This window comes from Hemitrygon akajei, chromosome 16, assembly GCF_048418815.1.
Source record: "Hemitrygon akajei chromosome 16, sHemAka1.3, whole genome shotgun sequence".
NCBI classification, from domain to species: Eukaryota; Metazoa; Chordata; class Chondrichthyes; order Myliobatiformes; family Dasyatidae; genus Hemitrygon; species Hemitrygon akajei.
The window spans coordinates 75,707,594-75,728,390 of record NC_133139.1 but is presented as its reverse complement, the minus strand read 5'-3'; the positions used below and the strand labels follow the sequence as shown (position 1 = coordinate 75,728,390).

General features: G+C 40.9%; 1 protein-coding gene across 2 annotated transcripts in view; it reads right to left on the bottom strand.

The window, feature by feature from the left end:
- The window catches only part of LOC140740195 (CD209 antigen-like protein C), a 58,311-nt gene extending 39,452 nt beyond the window's left edge, over positions 1-18,859 (bottom strand). The window contains exons 1-4 of one of the 2 annotated variants that reach the window (XM_073069211.1): positions 18,756-18,859; positions 18,087-18,212; positions 16,892-17,011; positions 3,061-3,159 (exon numbers count right to left, since the gene is read on the bottom strand). In XM_073069211.1, coding sequence (XP_072925312.1) covers positions 3,061-3,159; positions 16,892-17,011; positions 18,087-18,177 — 310 coding nt within the window. In that variant the 5' untranslated portion in view covers positions 18,178-18,212; positions 18,756-18,859. Of the gene's footprint in view, positions 1-3,060; positions 3,160-9,082; positions 9,177-16,891; positions 17,012-18,086; positions 18,213-18,755 lie in introns of those variants that run through there. The other variant, XM_073069212.1, reaches the window with a different exon arrangement.
- Between the last annotated feature and the right edge of the window lie 1,938 nt (positions 18,860-20,797).

Genomic DNA, 20,797 nt, shown 5'->3' with positions numbered 1-20,797 from the left:
AATCCACATGTTCATGCTGATTCATTTTTATATGTGATGTCTGTAAAAGCTTTGAATCTGCAGTACACAAAATAATAAAAACAATTCCCTGCATTTTGAAGTAAATCAAACTGATTTGTTACTGCACTCCATACAGCATGATAGCATTCACAATGTACTCACAGTACACAACATTAAATAGAATTAGAGCTTGGCTGCTGTTGGAATATTTCACATCGTTAGAAGGCAGTATTTTCACAAAGAATGATGGATGTTTGATACATTCTAGGATGGGAAATTGTCTCATGCAAAGCGCACAGCAAATTAATCTTGGTCAGCTTGGAGACACTTCCAATGCTGTTCTGAGAAACAGAAATTTAATATGAAGTTCTTCTCTCTCAGTCTAATGTTAAGTTTCTTTTCCAGTAAAAGGATGTTGATTTTAGCTCCCACATTCTGTTTCACTCAGTTTAAAGACAATAATTATTTCAAGTTTATAACACTAAATGAAATAGCAGTGCCTAGCAAATGAAGTGGCGTACAGTTGGTAAAGACACTTTCTGCATTATGAGAAAGAAGTCCTATCCAATATAAGGCATTAGCTTCTGTGCCCATTCTAGATACAAAATTAATTATCCACATTCATCACATCATATTCTGTTATACCATGGATTATCATAGCTCCGACCACCGTAATCACTGAGTTATCTGAATTTGCAAAATCGCTGACTACAGGGAAGACTATTAAATCACTAGCCTATATACAGCACATCCACTTTACTATTCCCTAGGATTTGCAACATTGGATGTCAATTGAAAATTTGATGCCGTTCAGACATTCCAGAAGCCCAATCAATGGCTGGAGCAGAACACTGCGAAGTAAATAAAACTACAGATGGGACAAGTTCGGAGGCCATTGTTCGGACTTGGCCAAGATAGAAGTGAGAGTGTCAGGATTTGATGCAAGAGGCTTTGAGCAGAAGAGCCTTGAACCAATGAAACAGGTTAGAAAATTTGGTCTTGGTTACCCAGTGTACAATGTTGGCAGGATGACAGATATGGCAGCAGAATGTTCCACCTGTAGGATGTGGGAATTCATAGAATCTGATAGTCTCCCTGATGACTACACCTGCAGGATGTGCAGCCAAGTCCAGCTTATGAAGGGTCACAATAAGTTGCTGGGGCTGGAAATGGATGAACTTAGGATCATCCAGAAGGCAGAACAATTCATAGATATGATTGTTGAGCAGGTGGTTACACCCAGAGTACACAATTCTAGGAGTAGATGAATGAACACCAAGCGACGCACAGACAGAAAGAAGACAGTGTAGGGTCCCACTGTGGCCATTCCCATCAGCAACATGTTGAGGTTGAGTTGGTTTATTGAAAGTTTCCTGGCGCAATATGTAAAAAAATAAACACCTGTAAGAGAAGCTGTACTTGATCTGGTATTGGGAAATGAACCTGAATAGGTGTCACATTTCTCGGTGGGATAGAATTTTTGAGTTAGTGAGCACAATTACAGTTCCTTTACCATAGCGCTGGAGGGGGATAGGAACAGAAAATTTGTGAAAGCATTTCATTGGGTTGGGGGAGATATGATGCTGTTAGGCAGGAACTCAGGAGCATAAATTGGGAGCAGATGTTCTCAGGAACATGTACGGCTGAAATGTGACAAATGTTCATGGAACATTTGCATAGCAGTTGGCAGTAGTATGTTCCATTGAGGGAGGAAAAGGATCTTAGTAAAACAGAACCATTGATGTACAGAGGATATAGAAAATCTAGATAAGAAGAAAAGCTTATGAAAAGTTTCAAGAAACCAGGTACTGTTGGAGCTCCAGAAAATTTCATAGTTGTCAGGAAGGAGCTCAAGAATAAAATTAGGAGAGGTAGAAGGGGCTAGGAGAAGGTCTTGGCAAGGAGAATTAAAAATAACCTCAAGATATTCTGCAAGTATGTAAAGAGCAAGAGGATAAGCCGTCTGGGAATGGGACTAAAGAGGTGGAATAGAGGAGACATGTTCGTGGAGGTGGAGGAGGTAGCAGAGTTACTTAATTTTTTATTTGCTTCAGTTTTCACCAGTTAAAAGTACCTTGGCAATTGTATGGATGGCTTACAGCGGACTGAACCACTTGGGTGTACAAACATTAAGAAACGGGATGTGCTGGAGATTTTCAAAGTTATTAATGTACTCTGTACTTCAATGAAATGCTTTCCCTCATTGTCTACTCCTATCCATCTCCAGTGCCATGGTAAAGGAAATAGAGTGGTGTTAACTACCTCAAACATTCTCTTCCACCGAGAGATGTGACACCTGGCCAGGTTCATTTCCCAATACCAAATCAAGCACAGCTTCCCCTCCAGTTGGCTTTTTATATACTGTGTCAGGAACCCTTCCTGAACATACCTAACCATCTTCACCTCACCTAAACCCCTTGCTCCGAGGTGATGCCAGTCAACATTAGGAAAGTTAAAATTTCCGATGATAGCAATCTCTGCAGCCTAGTAGTGGATGGTGGCCTTTGGCGAGGGCCTACAGGCCTGTACTCACTGCAATTTAGAAGAATGAGGGGGCATCTCATTGAAACCTAAAAAATATTGGAAGGACTTTACTGGATGTAGTCAGTATGTTTCCTCTGATGGTGGTATCCAGAACTAAAGGGCACAGCCTCAACATTGAGGAACAACGCTTTAAAACAGAGGTAAGGAGTAAATCTTTTAGCCCGAGAGTAGTAAGTCTGTGGAATGCTCTGCCACAAACTGCAGTGGAAGCCTAGTCCATACGTATATTTAAGACGGAATTTGCTCATTTTGTGAATGGTCAGAATATCAAAAGATATGGTAAGAAGGCAGGTATATAGGAATAAAAGGGATCCGTGATCTGCCATGATGGAATGGCGGGGCAGATTGAATGGGCTGAATAGCCTAATTCTACTCAAATGTCTTAGGGTCTTATGATGCTCTGAGTGAAGAATTTTCCCCTTCTCCCCCTTTAAACTTTTCACCTTTCATGTTTAACCCATTACATCTAGTTGTACCCCCACCCGACCACAGTGGAAAAAATCTGCTTATATTTACCATATCTGTACTTTTCATGATATTGTGTACTTTTTACAATCCTCTCCATTGCAAGAACTAACGTTCCTAACCTGATCATTTTTCCATACAACTCGAGTCCTGCAGAAAAGGGGAATTCTTTGTTAATTTTCTCTTTCCTGTTTGAAATGTATCAATATATTTTTCTGTAGGTAAGTGACCAAACTGTACAAAACACTCAAACTTAAGCCTCAGCCATGTCTTATACAAGTTCAACGTAACATCCAATTTTATTTACTCAAAACTCTTATTTATGAAGACTAATCTGCCAAAACCAAAGCCATGATGGGTCTGCATTGCAAAGACTGTCTGATGATTCCCTGCATTTCGAAGCAAATTATACTGACTATTTACTGATCTCCATACAGAATGGGGGCATACTGAATGTATTCACAGTACACAATAGCGAATAGAATGAGAGCTCAGCTGCTGTCAGAATATTTCACATCTTTAGAAAGCGGTATTTTCATAGAGAATGGTGGATGTTGGGTCCATTCTAAGAAGGACAATTACGTCATGCAGAGTAGACAACAAATTAACTTTGGTCAGCTCATAAACATTTTCAACATTGTTCCAAGAAACTAGAACTTAAAATATCTCTGGGCTCCATTCTTGCAGTCCAAAGTTCATTTTCTTTCAGTAGTAGGATGTGAGAAAGAGGAAGTACATTTTACTTCGCTCATTCTGTTTCGCTTGGTTTATAGACAATAGGTGAAGGAGTAGGCCATTCGGCCCTTCGAGCCAGCACTGCCATTCACTGTCATCATGGCAGATCATCCTCAATCAATACCCCATTCCTGCCTTCTCCCCAAATCCCTTGACTCCGCTATCTTTAAGATCTCTATCTTACTCTTTCTTGAAAGCATCCAGAGAATTGGCCTCCACTGCCTTCTGAGGCAGAGCATTCCACAGATCCACAACTCTGTGGGTGAAAAAGTTTTTCCTCAACTCCTTTTTAAACAGCCTACCCCTTATTCTTAAACTGTGGGCTCTGGTTCTGGACTCGCCCAAAATTGGGAACATGTTTCCTGCTTCTATCATGTCCAATCCCTTAATAATTCCAATGTATACAAGCACAATTGCTCCAATCTTTCAACATATGGCAACCCCGCCATCCCGGGAATTAACCTCGTGAACTTATGCTGCACTTTCTCAATAGCAAGAATGTCCTTCCTCAAATTTGGAGACAAAGGGCCTCGGCCCGAAACGTCGATAGTGCTTCTTCCTATAGATGCTGCCTGGTCTGCTGTGTTCCACCAGCATTTTGTGTGTGTTGCTTGAATTTCCAGAATCTGCAGATTTCCTCGTGCCTGCTAAGAATCTAAATCCCAGCCAGAACAGCCAGAAGTGGTAGAGCACCAGCTCCTCAGCCACGCATTCTGATCCCCTATCTCCCTGTTCCTGCCCTCACCAGCACGAGGAACTGGAAGCAAACCGGAGATAACCACCCTGGAGGACCTGCCTTTCAGCCTTCTTATGAGTTCTCTGAAGGTATGTTGCAGAATACCTTCCCTCTTTTTCCCGATGTCATTTGTGCTGACATGCTCTACCACTTCTGGCTGTTCACCTTCACCCTTGAGGATGCCCTGCAATCAGTCCATGACATCCTGGATCCTGGCACCAGGGAGGCAACACACCATCCTTAGATCTCGCCTGTTGCCACAGAAACACCTTTCTGTACCTCTCACTATGGAGTCCCCTACTACCACGGCTCTGTCTGCCCTCTGTCTCCTCGGCTTTGCTTCAGCGCCAATTTTTGACTCACAGACCTGTCCGCCTCTCAGACTGGCAGTGTCTTCTGTCCCGACAGCTTCAAAGAGGGTGAACCTGTTTTCAAGAGTTACATCCCCCAGGTTCTCCTGTACTCCAAGCATCCATCCCTTCCTCATCATCACCCCCCTTCTCTCTTCTGGTATCTTCGGTGTAACGATCTCGCTGTAGGTCCTGTCCAGAAAACTCTTGTTTTCCAAGATGAACCTGACGTCATCCAGTTGATTTTCCAGTGCCCCAACACAGTCCTTCAGGAGCTGAACCTGGACATACTTTCCAAAGTTGTAGCAGCCAGAGGCACCATCAGTGACCCCGACCTCCCACATCATGCAGGCATCACACTGAATCAGTTTACCTGCCATTTTTTCACCACTTCTCACCCTTTCCTGCTGTGACATAGTCTCCTCCCTCAGCCTCCTCACCGAGGACTCTCGAGGCAAAGAATCATACTTTTCTCACAAGGCACTTCCACTGACAAGGCCGCTGCCCTAGAGCAAACCTTGGTTATATTGGCTGATAAATTGACTAATTTATTTCACTTGACGCACCTCTGCCAACCTTGAAGACAGGAAGTATTTGAAGTTTATAACACTAAATGCAATTGCAGTGCCCACCAACTGAAAGTGTGCGAACAGTCTCTGAAGAAGTTTTCTGCATTACTAAAGGAAGTCAATGGCTTATACTCCCATTCTCGAAACAAAATTAATCACTCACATTAATCACAGCAAATTCTGATATACCATGAATTATCATAGCTACAATCACTCCAATCACCTGAGTTACCTCAGTTTGCAAAACTGTTGACTGCAGGAAAAAAAAATAAAATTGCTAGGCTCTAAACAGCACATTTGCTATTCCCTGGGATTATTGGATGTTAATTGAAACTTTGATGTCGACGGCTTTGCAGGCATTCCGACTTTCCGGAGCCCCAATCAGCGGCAGGTACACAGTACCGTGAATTCAGTAAAAGTACAGAAGGGACATGCGGGATGGCCATTCTTGGTAGTAGGACAACGCTGAGAGTAGGAGTATCAGTCTTTGACTCAAGAGGCTTAAGGAATGAAACAGGTCAGAAAACTTAGTTTTCGTTACCCATTGTACAGTGCAGGCAGGATGACAGATATGACAGAGGATGCTCCTTCTGTAAGATGTGGGAATTCAAGGTCTCCTGGATGACTACACCTGTGGGATGTTCAGCCAAGTCCATCTCATGAAGGGCTGCATTAATGTGCTGGAGATGGAGATGGATGAACTTAGGATCATCCAGAAGGCAGAGAAATTCATAGATATAGTTGTTGAGCAGGTGGTTACACATGGAGTGCAGAATTCAGAATCAGAATCAGGTTTATTATCACAGGAATGGGACGTAAAATTTGTTAACTTAACAGCAACAGCATTTCAAAGCAATACATAATGTAGCAGAGAGAAAATAAAAAATAAAATAAAATATATAAATAAACAAGTAAATCAATTACGTATAATGAATAGATTTTTTAAAACGTGCAAAAACAGAAATACTGTATATTAAAAAAGTGAGGTAATGTTCAAAGCTTCAATGTCCATTTTGGAATCGGATGGCAGCTTGTGCTTTCAGGCTTCTGTATCTCCTACCCGATGGCAACACTGGGAAAAGGGCATGCTATGGGTGCTAGAGGTCTTTAATAATGGATGCTGCCTTTTTGAGATAACGCTTCCTAAAGATGTCCTGGGTACTTTGTAGGCTAGTACCCAAGATGGAGCTGACTAACTTTTCAAACTTCTGCAGATTCTTTCAGTCTTGTGCAGTAGCTCCTCCACACCAGACAGTGATGCACCCCATCAGAATGCTCTCCGCGGTAGCACTATATAAGTTTTTGAGTGTATTTGTTGAGATGCCAAATCTCTTCAATAACCAAATAAAGTATAGCCGCTGTCTTGCCTTTCTTTATGACTACATCAATATGCTGGGACCAGGTTAGATCCTCAGAGATCTTGATACCTTGACACTTGAAGCTACTCACTATCTCCACTTCTGATCCCTCTGTGAGGATTGTAATATGTTCCTTTGTCTTACCCTTCCTGAAGCCCACAATCAGCTGTTTTGTCTTACTGACGCTGAGTGCCAGGTTGTTGCCTCTGCACTATTCCACTAGTTGTCATATCTGAATCTTGTATGCCCTCTTGTCACCACCTGAGATTCTACCAACAATGGAATAGATGAGTTAACACCAAGAGAGGTGCAGGGAGAATGAAGTCAGTGCTGGGTTCTGTTGTGCCCATTCCCATCAGCAAGGTATACCCTTCTGGATTGTGTTGAGTGGGATGCCCTGTCTGGGAAGGGCAGACTAATAGCCCTGTGGTCATCTCTGAGCCTCAGAAAGGGAGGGTGCAATCAGATGGAACAAAAGTCACAGGGAACTCAACAGTTACATGGACAGATAGGAGATTCTGCAGCTGCAATAGAGACTCCAGGATAGTCTCCCGGGTGTTAGGCTCCAGGATGTCTCTGAGTGGTTGCAGACTATACCTGTAGGGGTGCTGAGCAGCCAGAGGTATTACTACATGTCAACAACACAGCAGGCAAAAAAGGTGGGCCATTACTAATCAGGGAAAGCATCACAGCTGCCGTAAAGGAGGAAGTCATGGAGTGATTGTCTATTGAGTCATTGTGGGTGGAAGGCAAAAACAGTAAAGGGAGAAATAATCTATTCGGTGTTTTTTAAGACTCCCAAGAGTAACAGAGACATCAAGGAACAAATAGGGAGGCAAATTCTGGAAAGGTGCAATAATAATATGGTTGTTGTGCTGGGAAATTTTAACTTTCATAATCCTGACTGGCATCACCTCAGAGCAATGGGTTGAGGTGAGGTGGAATTTGTTAGATGTGCAGGGAATATTTCCTGACCAAACAGATGAGAAGGTGTACTTGATCTGGTCTTGGGAAATGAACTTGGTCAGGTCTCATTTCTCTAGATGGGAGAGCATTTTTGACGTAGTGATCACAACTCCATTTCCTTTACTGTAGCACTGAAGAAGGATAAGAGCAGAGAATTTGGGAAAGCATTGCATTGGGGTAAGAGCAGGAACTTAGGAAAAAAATATAGGAGCAGATGTTCTCAGGGAAATGCACCGTAGAAATGTGGCAAAACTTTCATTGAAGCAGGAATCTGGTAAAAGAACCATGGCGTACAAAAGGAGTACAGAATCTAATTAAGAAGAAAAGGTTACGAAAAATTTCAAAAGCTAGGTACTGTTAGAGTACCAGAAAATCTCCAGGTTGCCAGGGAGGAGCTCTGGAATGGAATGAGCAGAGCCTGAAGCAGCCAGGACAAGGCCTTGGCAAGCAGGATTAAGGAAAACCCCAGGACATTCTACAAGTATGTTCAGAGCAAACAGGTGAATCATGTGAGATTAGGACTAGAGAGGACTAAATGTGGGGAAACATGCACCTAGAGGCAGAGGAGATAACAGAGGTACTTAATTAATATTTTGCTTCAGTATTGACCAGTGAGAAGGACCTTTGCAATTTTGTGTATGTCTTACAGCGGATTGAACCTCTTGACTGTCCCGGCATTAAGAAAGTGGATGTGCTGGAGCATCTGAAAGCTATTAAGTTAGATAAATCATGAGGACCAGACAAGACATACACCAGGCTACTGTGGGAGCAGCGGAGGAGATCACTGAGTCTCTGCCGATGATCTTTACATTATCAATAGGGACAGGAGAAGTACCAGAGGACTGGAATGTTCCCAATGTTGTTCCCTCGATCAAGAAATGGTGTAGAGATGACACAGGAAATTATAGACCAGTGAGTCTTACTTCAGTGGTGTGCATGTTATTGGAGAAGATCCTGAGAAGCAGTATTTATGAGCATTTGTAAGGATACAATCTGATAAGGCATAGTCAGCATGGTTTTGCCAAGTGCAGGTCATGCCTATCCAACCTGAATAAATTCTTTGAGGATATAACAAAACATATTGATGAAGGTGGAACAGTGGAGGAAGTCTATACGGATTTCAGTAAGACATTTGATTAAGTTTCCCACGCAAGGAGACTCAAAAAGTAATGAGGCAAGGAGACCTTGCTTTGTGAATCCAGAGTTTGCTATCCCACAGATGGCAAAGATTGAGGAAGCCCTGCGAGTGTTTGATTTAATTCCTACATCTAACCTCTGGCATTACGCAGCGGTCAGCATCATGACATCACCTTTATTCCTTAAGAACATCGTCACCAACTTGTTGACATTCCCACCTACCGTGTGAGCTTGTTAGCATGCATCAACTTCGAGAAGCGACTGTCTCCCGATATCACCTTTAATCCACTACATCTTGCTCTCGATGAGTTCTGATTCTTTTGTGATATGAAGCTTCCAGGAAAACGAATTTGATTGACATCAAATGTTGCAAGTTCCAGGGAATGGCAAAGCGGAAGAGCTGTTTAGAGGCTACCAATTTTGATTATATTTCCTGTCGTCAATTATTTCGCAAACTAAGTTCACTCATGTGATTAGAGTGGCCAGTGTTATGATAATTCATGGTACAACAGAAATCGATGCGATCAATTTGGGGTGATTAATTTCGTTTCTAGAATTAACGCAGAAGCCATCACCTTATATTGGACAGGACTTCTTGTTTGCAATGCAGAAAACGTCTATACGGTGCTCGTTACATTTGGTGAGCACTGCTTTTGCATTCAGTATTATAAACTGGAAACAATTCTTTCCTTTAAACTGGGCGAAGTAGAAAGAGGGAAGTCAAATCTACTCCGCCTTACTCACACTCTACTGGGAAACAATCGGAATTTTAGAAAAGAGCACAGAGATATTTTTAGCTTTGAGTTTTTAGTACAAAGTTGGAAGCACCTACGTGCTGAACAAAGATACTTTAATTTGCACTCTGAATGACAGAATTTTCTTCCCGGAAGAGATCCAACATCCACTATTCTTTATGAAATTACAGCATTCTCACAATGGGGAATATTCCTGCAGTAGCATGGCTCTCATTCTCTTCAATGCGGTGCACTGTGAGTGCACTGAGTATGTCCTCATCATGTACGCAGTCACAGACAGTTTACTTCGTTGAGAAATGAAGGGAATTTTTTTTTTATATTTTGTGTAATGCAACTTCAAAGCCTTAGAGTACAAATATTAACGTGAATCAACATGAACATTTTGAGTTATTGTACAATTGAGAAAGAACAATAATGCAGAAGAAGGACTGGCCTAGATGGGCTGAATGGTGTTTATTAGCTCTGTACTTCTCTGAAACTCTATGATATTTATTCTACCTTCTTTATTCCACATCTTCTGATCTCTTTGTTACCACATACATTATCATCCGTCGTCACCACTGGAAGTTACAGAACACGCCAATGCTGCGCAATCCACATAATTTCTCTCTCTTGCTTTCCATGATGATTTCCACTTTCTACCACTTGGTCACTGCTTTAGGCATGACATCTTGCTCTTCTGTTTTTTAAAAATATTATCCATGATTTGATGTAGTTCTGACTGGTGGGTTAATTAATCCCTACATCACAAATCTGACATCAAGCAGTGGTCAGCATCATGACCTTCATTTTGCTAAAGAACAACATCACCAATTTATTGCCATTCCCACCTACCATGTGATCTTGCTATCACACACCAAACTTGTGAAATATCTGTCTGCCGATATTACTCTTAATCCCCTCAACCTTGCACTCTGTGTGCTCTTATTCTTTTGAGATAGGAAACCTTCATGAATACATTTTAGAACATTGAACATAGAACATAGAAATCTACAGGACATTACAGGCCTTCAGTCTATAATGTTATGCCGATCATGTACCCTACTCTAGGAACTGCCTCGAATTTCCCTACCGCATAGACCTTTATTTTTCTGACCTCCATGTACCTCTCTAAGTGTTTCTTCAAAAAACCTTATTGTACCTGCCGCAACCACCGTTGATGGCAGTCCTTTTCCCCGTATGCAGCACACTATGTGAAAAGCTTACCTCTGACTTCCACCTTCTACTTATTTGCAAGCACCTTTATACTGTGCCACTTCGCATTTGCTATTTCAGCCCTGGAAAAAAAGCCTCTAGATATCAACATGTATAAAGCCTTTTATCATCTTATACACCTCTATCACATCTGTTGCTTGAAGGAGAAATGGTCAAGTTGACTCAAACTATTGTCATAAGACATGCTCTCAAATCCAAAAAAAATCCCTGTAAATCTCCTCTGCACTTTCTCTTTAGTATCCGCATCCTTCCTGTAGTGAGGTGACCAGAACTGAACACAGTACTCCAGGTAGTGTCAAACTAAAGTCTTGTATAGCTTTAACACAACCTCACTGCTCTTGAACTCAGTCCCATGTTAGATGAAGGGGATCACACTATGAGCCTTCTTAACAACACTGTCAAATTGCACAACTTTGAAGAGAGGTCCAGGAAAAAATCTCTGCCAAAGACCACTGGTCACCATCATCCATACAAAATATCAACCATCTACAACCATCCTGACTGTCACCCTGTTTCCTGTGTCCTGCACTCTATATATTCTGCCTATCCGAATATCTTATATGTCGCTATATTGTCATATATGCCAATGTAGCAAGGCTGGAAAGTTAAAAGGCATGGCTCTCCGGCTACTGAAACAGTGTTACAAAGGTTTATTCTGGTTTCATTCTACTGTTGTGGACATGGTGGAGGATTACAAATACCTGGGGATACGAATTGACAATAAACTGGACTGGTCAAAGAACACTGAAACTGTCTACAAGAAGGGGCAGAGCCGTCTCTATTTCCTGAGGAGACTGAGGTCCTTTAACATCTGCCAGATGATGCTGAGGATGTTCTATGAGTCTGTGGTGGCCAGTGCTATCATGTTTGCTGTTGTGTGCTGGGGCAGCAGGCTGAGGGTAGCAGACACCAACAGATTCAACATGCTCATTCGTAAGGCCACTGATGTTATGGGGGTGGAACTGGACTCTCTGACGGTGGTATCTGAAAAGAGGATGCTGTCCAAGTTGCATGCCATCTTGGACAATGACTGCCATCCACTCCATAATGTATTGGTTAGGCACAGGAGTACATTCAGCTAGAAACTCATTCCACCGAGATGTAACACTGAGCGGCATGGGAAATCATTCCTACCTGTGGCCATCAAACTTTACAACTCCTCCCTCAGAGTGTCAGACACCCTGAGCCAATAGGCTGGTCCTGGACTTACTTCCACTTGGCATGATTAACCTATTATTAGTTAATTATTTATGGTTTTATATTGCTATATTTCTTCACTATTCTTGGTTGGTGTGACTGTAACGGAACCCAATTTCCCTCGGGATCAATAAAGTATGTTTGTCTGTCTGTCTGTCTGTCTGTCTGTATGTCTGTCTGTCTGTCTGTGATAGACAACATGAATATAATTCATTTATTTCCATATCTGTCCTTTCATATTGTTTACTCTTGCAAAAGTAATTCTTCCAGCACCAGAACTTCTAGTTTTAACAGATCAACCATCACAATATGTGCCACTTTGAACAAGATTCCACCAGTCACAAATTCTTCTCTAGTGGCCTTTTGACGTGAGTGTTATTTTTTTGTCTGCCTAGTCACTCGTATTGCTCCATAAATCACTCCCTCTTTTCTAACACCATTTTCAAAATATAACCACAGAATGAACAATGCATGCGCTCTCATCTATTCCCTTCTAACAATTCAGCAATCCAGGCAGTCCTACCACGATCATCATTGATTCAATCGGACATCTTCCAACATAGCCTACTGCATTTTGAGTTCACACAGTAGCCTCCATTCTGCAGGAACACTATCTGTTAAATGTCTACTTTTTAGAGCAGTGGTATTCTTTGCGCAGAAGCAACCAGGGTTTCTTACTATGCACTGCTATCACTTCTATTCTCACTGATCTGTCGCTGGTCTACATTACTGTCCTTACAAGGCCTCAAACAAACAAGAGGAACAGATAGATAGATAGATAGATAGATAGATACTTTATTCATCCCCATGGGGAAATTCAACTTTTTTTTCCAATGTCCCATACACTTGTTGTAGCAAAACTAATTACATACAATACTTAACTCAGTAAAAAATATGATATGCATCTAAAACACTATCTCACAAAGCATTAATAATAGCTTTTAAAAAGTTCTTAAGTCCTGGCGGTAGAATTGTAAAGCCTAATGGCATTGGGGAGTATTGACCTCTTCATCCTGTCTGAGGAGCATTGCATCGATAGTAACCTGTCGCTGAAACTGCTTCTCTGTCTCTGGGTGGTGCTATGTAGAGGATGTTCAGAGTTATCCATAATTGACCGTAGCCTACTCAGCGCCCTTCGCTCAGCTACCGATGTTAAACTCTCCAGTACTTTGCCCACGACAGAGCCCGCCTTCCTTACCAGCTTATTAAGACGTGAGGCGTCCCTCTTCTTAATGCTTCCTCCCCAACACGCCACCACAAAGAAGAGGGCGCTCTCCACAACTGACCTATAGAACATCTTCAGCATCTCACTACAGACATTGAATGACGCCAACCTTCTTAGGAAGTACAGTCGACTCTGTGCCTTCCTGCACAAGGCATCTGTGTTGGCAGTCCAGTCTAGGTTCTCGTCTAACTGTACTCCCAGATATTTGTAGGTCTTAACCTGCTCCACATATTCTCCATTAATGATAACTGGCTCCATATGAGGCCTAGATCTCCTAAAGTCCACCACCATCTCCTTGGTCTTGGTGATATTGAGACGCAGGTAGTTTGAGTTGCACCATATCACAAAGTCCTGTATCAGTTTCCTATACTCCTCCTCCTGTCCATTCCTGACACACCCCACTATGGCCGTGTCATCAGCGAACTTCTGCACATGGCAGGACTCCGAGTTATATTGGAACATCCTTTTCCTCGTCTACTGGCAACTATAGCCTTTCAGATTCAGTCGAATTCTGCAATGTCTGAGAACCCACTTTCTCTGTCTTTATTACAATTGCGTATAAATCATTCATTTGTGATTTCGAGCCAATCCTCTGTCCATTAGTAAAGGATACGTCAGCTAGTTCTGATGTACACGGGATTTTATACTCTTTTAGTTCTATTGGTAGTATCCACTGAAAGTCATTGACAAACGTGATAATATTCATTCCTCCGCCAGCTACCATGCTTAATCCAGAACTCATGCTGTTGAACATATTTTTGCTTTACCACTTGGCTGACGATGGCTTTTCTGGTCCTGATCCTTACGTGTTTCTTTGTGCTTCTTCAGCAGAAACTGGACAATACACCTTGAAATTCTCTCTGCACAGAAATTATGCTTGGAAGATAATTTGCTGATGTAGGATGACCACCTTTTTGTCTTGTCGCAATGGTATAAGAAATGACTATTTGAAGGTTAAACTTTCACATCTGCCACATACTTTTTCTTTTCGTTTGGTTGTACTTCTCCCGGTTTGATTCCATCTACACTGGTTTCTGTTAATCAGTTTACATCATGCAACGCATCATGTACTTGATTGTTAGCACATGTTTGTTATCTTTCTTCAGTCATGCATTGTACTAGATACCGACAAAGTAATCAAGTTTTGATTTGAAATCTGGAGCCTTAAGCATTATGTTAATTACTTTAACAAAATACTGAAAAAAGCCTCTGTAGCTTTCAATTGTTTATGGAAAATGAATGTTTGAAGTTCTAAAATTTACCCTTTTCTTCTGAAACTACAGCACAGAATAATAAAATCTAAAACAAAATTTTGATAAAGTATCATGAGTGCCTAGCTAGAGTTTGCACAGTAATGAAGATAGATGGATGGACAGACATTTAGAGAGAGGGAGAGATGCAGGATGTGGGAGCTATATATCAGCACTCACCTATCCTGAGTTCACAATGCTTTTGAACTTTTTCTACATTGCCTGTGTGGGGCCTCCAGCTATGCAACTTCTGCGATACTGTCAGACTACTTCCTTGATTTCAGGCAATATTTCCTCTACTTATACTGATCTCTGAAGTACAAACTCCATTTCCAGAAAAGTTGAGATATTTTCCAAAACGCAATTGAAACAAAAATCTGTGATATGTTAATTCACGTGAACCTTTATTTAACCGACAAAAGTACAAAGAAAAGGTTTTCAATAGTTTTACTGACCAACTTAATTGTATTTTGTAAATATACACAAATTTAGAATTTAATGGCTGCAACACACTCAACAATAGTTGGGACAGAGTTAAAATAAGATTGAAAAGTGCACAGAATATTCAAGTAACACCGGTTTGGAAGACTCCACAGTAAGCAGGCTAATTGGTAGCAGGTGAGGTATCATGACTGGGTATAAAAGTAGCGTCCATCAAAGGCTTAGTCTTTGCAAGCAAGGATGGGTCGTGGATCACCCCTTGGTGCCAAACTTCGTGAGAGAATTGTTAGTCAGTTCAAAAGGAACATTTCCCAGTGCAAGATTGCAGAGAATTTAGGTCTTTCAACATCTACAGTACATAATATTGTGAAAAGATTCAGAGAATTCAGAGACATCTCAGTGCATAAAGGGCGAGGTCGGAAACCACTGTTGAATGCGCGTGACCTTCGAGCCCTCAGGCGGCACTGCCTAAGAAACCGTCATGCTACTGTGACAATTATAGCCACCTTGTCTCGGGAGTACTTCGGAAAACCGTTGTCACTTAACACAGTCTGTCGCTGCATCCAGAAATGCAACTTGAAACTGTATTACACCAGGAGGAAGCCATACATCAACTCTATGCAGAAACGCCGGTGAGTTCTCTGGGCCCGAGCTCATCTCAGATGTACCGAAAGACTGTGGAACTGTGTGCTGTCAGATGAGTCCACATTTCAACTAGTTTTCGGAAAAAACAGGCGTCGAGTTCTCCGTGCCAAAGATGAAAACAACCATCCTGATTTTTATCAGCGTAAGGTGCAAAAGCCAGCATCTATGATGGTATGGGGGTGCATCAGTGCCCACGGTATGGGTGAGTTGCATGTATGAGAAGGTACCATTTACTCTGAGGCGTATATTAGGATTTTAGAGAGACATATGTTGCCATCAAGGCGACGTCTCTTCCTGGGACATCCATGCTTATTTCAGCAGGACAATGCCAGACCACATTCTGCACGGGCTACAACAGCGTGGCTTTGTAGACACAGAGTGCATCTGTTTGACTGGCCTGCTGCCAGTCCAGATCTATCTCCTATTGAATATGTATGGCGCATCATAAAGAGGAGAATCAGACAACGGAGACCACGGACAGTTGAGCAGCTGAAGTCTTATATCAAGCAAGAATGGACAAAATTTCCAATTGCAAATCTACTACAATTAGTATCCTCAGTCCAAAATGATTAAAAAGTGTTATTAAAAGGAAAGGTGATGTAACACAATGGTAAACATGCCTCTGTCCCAACTTTTGTTGAGTGTGTTGCAGCCATCAAATTCTAAATTTGTGTATATTTACAAAATACAATTAAGTTGGTCAGTAAAACTATTGAAAATCTTTTCTTTGTACTTTTGTCAGTTAAATAAAGGTTCACGTGAATTAACATATCACAGATTGTTGTTTTTATTGCATTTTGGAAAATATCCCAACTTTTCTGGAAATGGGGTTTGTACATTAGGTTTTTGACATACTCTAACTCCACACTACGGAAAACAGCATGGGGGAGGTGTAGGGACCATGAGGGTGATCTTGCAAGTTATGAATATTCTCATGATTTTCTGCTTCAACAAACCCAGTTCTTCTACATTATTTCAATAAATTGAGCCTTTAACTACTGGAACTGAAATAACATTACATAAATCGTCTTCCACTGAAAACCCGCAAATAAAAGTGTCAATAGATGCGCAAATAAATGATCATTGAAAAAAGAAGTATCTGATTGATGTATGGAGCTTAATTCAAGATTTCCCTTTACACAGCATCCTCGATTTATAACAACGTCACTACGCCTTACTAACTAATATAGTAATAGTAACAACTTTGTTCATATCTCCTGGGTATTACATGCATTTACAGAGTTTTGATAATTCGTATTGTGGAGCTAATGTAAAAAAAATACTGCATCATTGTGCAACTTACTCAGCATAACTGCAGTGATGATAGCCACAACGGACAGAAAAATGCAGACACCCAGGAGGACATAGATCACTCTGAGAGAGAGATTTCTTTGGGCCAGCTCCATTGGCTGGACATGGCACTCTGCAAAATTCAAGTGAAAATCATCACTGAGAGAAAGATGTAGAATCCAAATCTTTTTGATCTGGATACGGGAAGAGACAAAATCTGACCATCCAAAAGTTAACTTCACACTATAAAATTCGTTCCCCTTTGTATGTTTGACAAAAATTCCACAGGGAACAGAGCAGGTGCATGTTCTGCATATTACCAGAACAGCATGTTTTCAATAGTCGGAGAGTCTAAGACCAGAGGACACAACCTTAAAATCTAAGGATCGCTTTGGGACAAAGAGGAGGAAAAATTTCATTACCTAGAAATTGTCCACCTGTGGAAGTAATTGCAACAGACAGCTGTAGAAGGCAATCCTTGCGTTTATTTAAAACGGGGTTGATGGGTTCTTGAACAGTTAGGGTGTCTAAGGTAACAGGAGAATGGCATTGAGGGGGAAATAAATCAACTATTTTCGAATGGTGAAGCATACTTGATGGACAGATTGGTCTAATTCGTTCCTGAAACATCAACATTTCTATAATCTTTCCACAAGTAAAGCTTTCAGCCGGTAATCCTTGGATTCACTGTTTCACCTTCTCTGTATTTAATTCAAAGGCGTATGCTTTGCTCCTCTCCAATTCATCTTCTGATTCAGAATGTTGCAGAAGATGATAAAGTTCCCCGGGAAGGGGTACATATACTGGAAATATTGGGTAGTAACTGCATTCTCCCAGACTAGACTTATACATAAATAAATGGAATTCTGTCTTCTCATATCTTTTGCACTTCAATATGTCACCACTCAATTTTGCATTAAACAGTTTTACCTCAATCTCTCCACATATCATTGGTCATAAGAGAAGAATGCTTGACTTCTCAGGGACATTCATCCCCATTTCAGGTTATGTTAGTAACACTTGCCTCTGAAGCAAAACCATGTTTCATTTCTCTTCTACCATTCAAATCAGCTCAGCCTTTTGAGGGGTTCTACTGACAACATATACTCTCGAATGTCCTTTTCACTTCTGTTAATCGATCTGAAGTTGCAAAATTGTTGCTCAGTAATTTAGAAGTAACACGTGAAATAGGTGACATTGGCATTTACCTGGCTTCAAAGATTCTCCGTTGTCACCCGCTCTTCCACTTTGGCATTCAATAAGTTCTTTAGCATTTTCATAAGTATTCTCCAACTCCATGCTTTCAGTTGTCACGTTTCTTGTCTTTGATGAATCTGTGAGACAAAAGGGAAGTAAAATTCTTTAATACACTTCCTCTCACTGAGCTGCCAACACTGCATTTTGAATTCAGAAGTCTCAAGTGTGCAAAGGGAATGCAGATAGCTGTACTTTAAGCATTGGTATTGAAAGCGTTTGTACCATGAGCTGACCAATGTGATTCAGCTTTGGGTTCCATATGAGATCAATTGTTTATGTAAATAGTGAACAACAGAGTTTCCAACACAGACTATTAGGGATCCCAACGTGCCAGAGGCTTCCGGTAAGGGAATTGGATTTCAGCCATCACTATCTGCTTCCCAGCACCGTGGCAATTGTTAGCTGCACCTCGCTAGCTTCACCTGAATCCCATACAACTCATTTTGGAAGGGTGTTAAAAACTGTATGTTCTGCAAAGTGAAACAGCCAACTGATTTTTCATGTTGCATTGATTTGAGAAACGACTCCAACCTTCCGACCAGAAAGTCAATTCAACTGAATGCCAAATTGCACAAATTACTGTAATTCATTTCTATTTCCATCAAAGGGACAATTCTCACCATTTCTCACAAATGAGCAAAGTTGTCGATGATTTTCCTTCTCCCTCAACGTAAACTGGACAACATTCCCCGATTATAGCCGTGAATTTCACAATATTGATAACAATATAATTGGTGTTTTCATTCTCCAAATGACCACCAGGACTAATCAGTATAATAACCATGGACTCACTCTCTCACAGACATTTAAATTGCCAGTCCTCCCTTCTCCTTACTGCCTGCAATTTCTAGCTTTTATCCAGGCCATGAAAACGTCCTGCATGGTATCTCTAAACTCCTTCCGTTGCCTCCTCACATTTACACATCACTCCCACAAAAACCTCAGCTATACTGGAGATTTGTTAAGGCTATTCAGCTAGGCCCTGAATAGCTGAAGCATCATTTCCTTTTCAGCAGCCATAAAATGTTGCTCAGCAGTAATATCTTGTTCTCTGACTTACCATCCACTGACAAAGAAAGTGGCCCCACCGAAATTCCTTTATTGAGGAAAGGTGATAGATCTGAAGAGTTAATCTTGTTTTCTCTCTGTCGATGCTGATTGAGCTGTTTCACAAATTCCACCAAAATAAATATCTAACAATGTTCATGACATTATGGCTTTCCTTCCAATATACACCATTCTCAATTTTGTAGTTCATTCTATTTCTTTAATACAAGGCAGTAAAAACTGGGACCAGATGACAACCAAGACACTGGTTGTGGTGTTGTTCATCATCACAGGATCTACCAAAAGAATCTCCCAATCTTCTTGAACTGTAAGCATTGTAGAAATGTAGATCATCACAAAACGACTTTGCAGCAAGTACCCACAAAAGGCTGAAGTGATAATTATCACATTATCTGTGTTAGTGATGCTGAAATAAATGATGGTAACAAAATCAGCATATATTCGCAGCATTTTTTTAGAGTTCTGGTGGCCCATTTGTTCAGTAAGGAGGATGTTCAGGATCTCAGGTTAATTTTTTCACTACTGATTGGACCTGCATTGCTCCTCCATATATCAAGCCCAGGAATTTCCTCATCTCTGTTCTAACACCTTGAATCAGTCCAGAAACTGGAGCAGAAAAGGCTTGACTAGTGTATTTCCTACTTTATACTGGGGACAACACTTCAAAGGTGCTTTATTTTCTGCAACAAGCACACAGGGACCACTAGGCCTTTGTACAGAAATACAAGCTCATTCTTTCCTATGTATTACTTCTCAGATCAAGAATAAGTATCATCTGTGGGTACATGATGCTCCAGAAAAACAGATTTAATGAAAATGTTAAACCAATTCCAATTTTTTTTTGGTATTTGAGAAATATTCATTTTCTCTGATAATCTTTACAATTTGACTGCACAGTTCACAAAGTTTCAGCGTGGTTAAGTTAACAGCACACACTGTGAAGACTTATGAAACAATTTGATACTAAACTCTTAAACTCACTGACATCCAAATTTTCAACTCTTTTTAATTTTAGAAATAAGCCCAACATTACTCATTTATGTGATCATCTCACCAGACCAGCAGACTGCTTGAGGTTTGGTTCCCTAGATGTGCAGCACATGGAATGTGTGGTAAGCTAAAAAGCCTGTTCCTCAAATGCAGCAATGTGTCAAACCACTGAACAACTCACATTAGAGTCAGACCTTACAGAGGTTCTAAGATCGTGCAGTGAAATGAGGAAGTTTATAACAAAGAATTTTTGATTGCATATACTTGCCAGTATATGGTTGACATTTGAGGAAGCACAAAGCCTTGCTGCTCCAGCCATAAACATTTCACCTATTTCCTCTGAACAGTTCCTCTTTAAAACTAAATTCTGCAAAGATTCAGTATTTCTCAGCTTTTAAACGACATCTTACTTCTTTGGAAAAACTTGTTAGAACTGCAGTTATCACACTGCTGAAGTTTGAGAACCTTATTTCAGTGTATTAGGAACAGAAGGATGAAAGTTAAAAAATATATATATTGTGTCAGAGGCTTCAGTTATGGAAAGGGAAGAAAGATTAATTTGCAGAGATAGATATTCAAAGATCTGATGAGGATCTTCAAAATT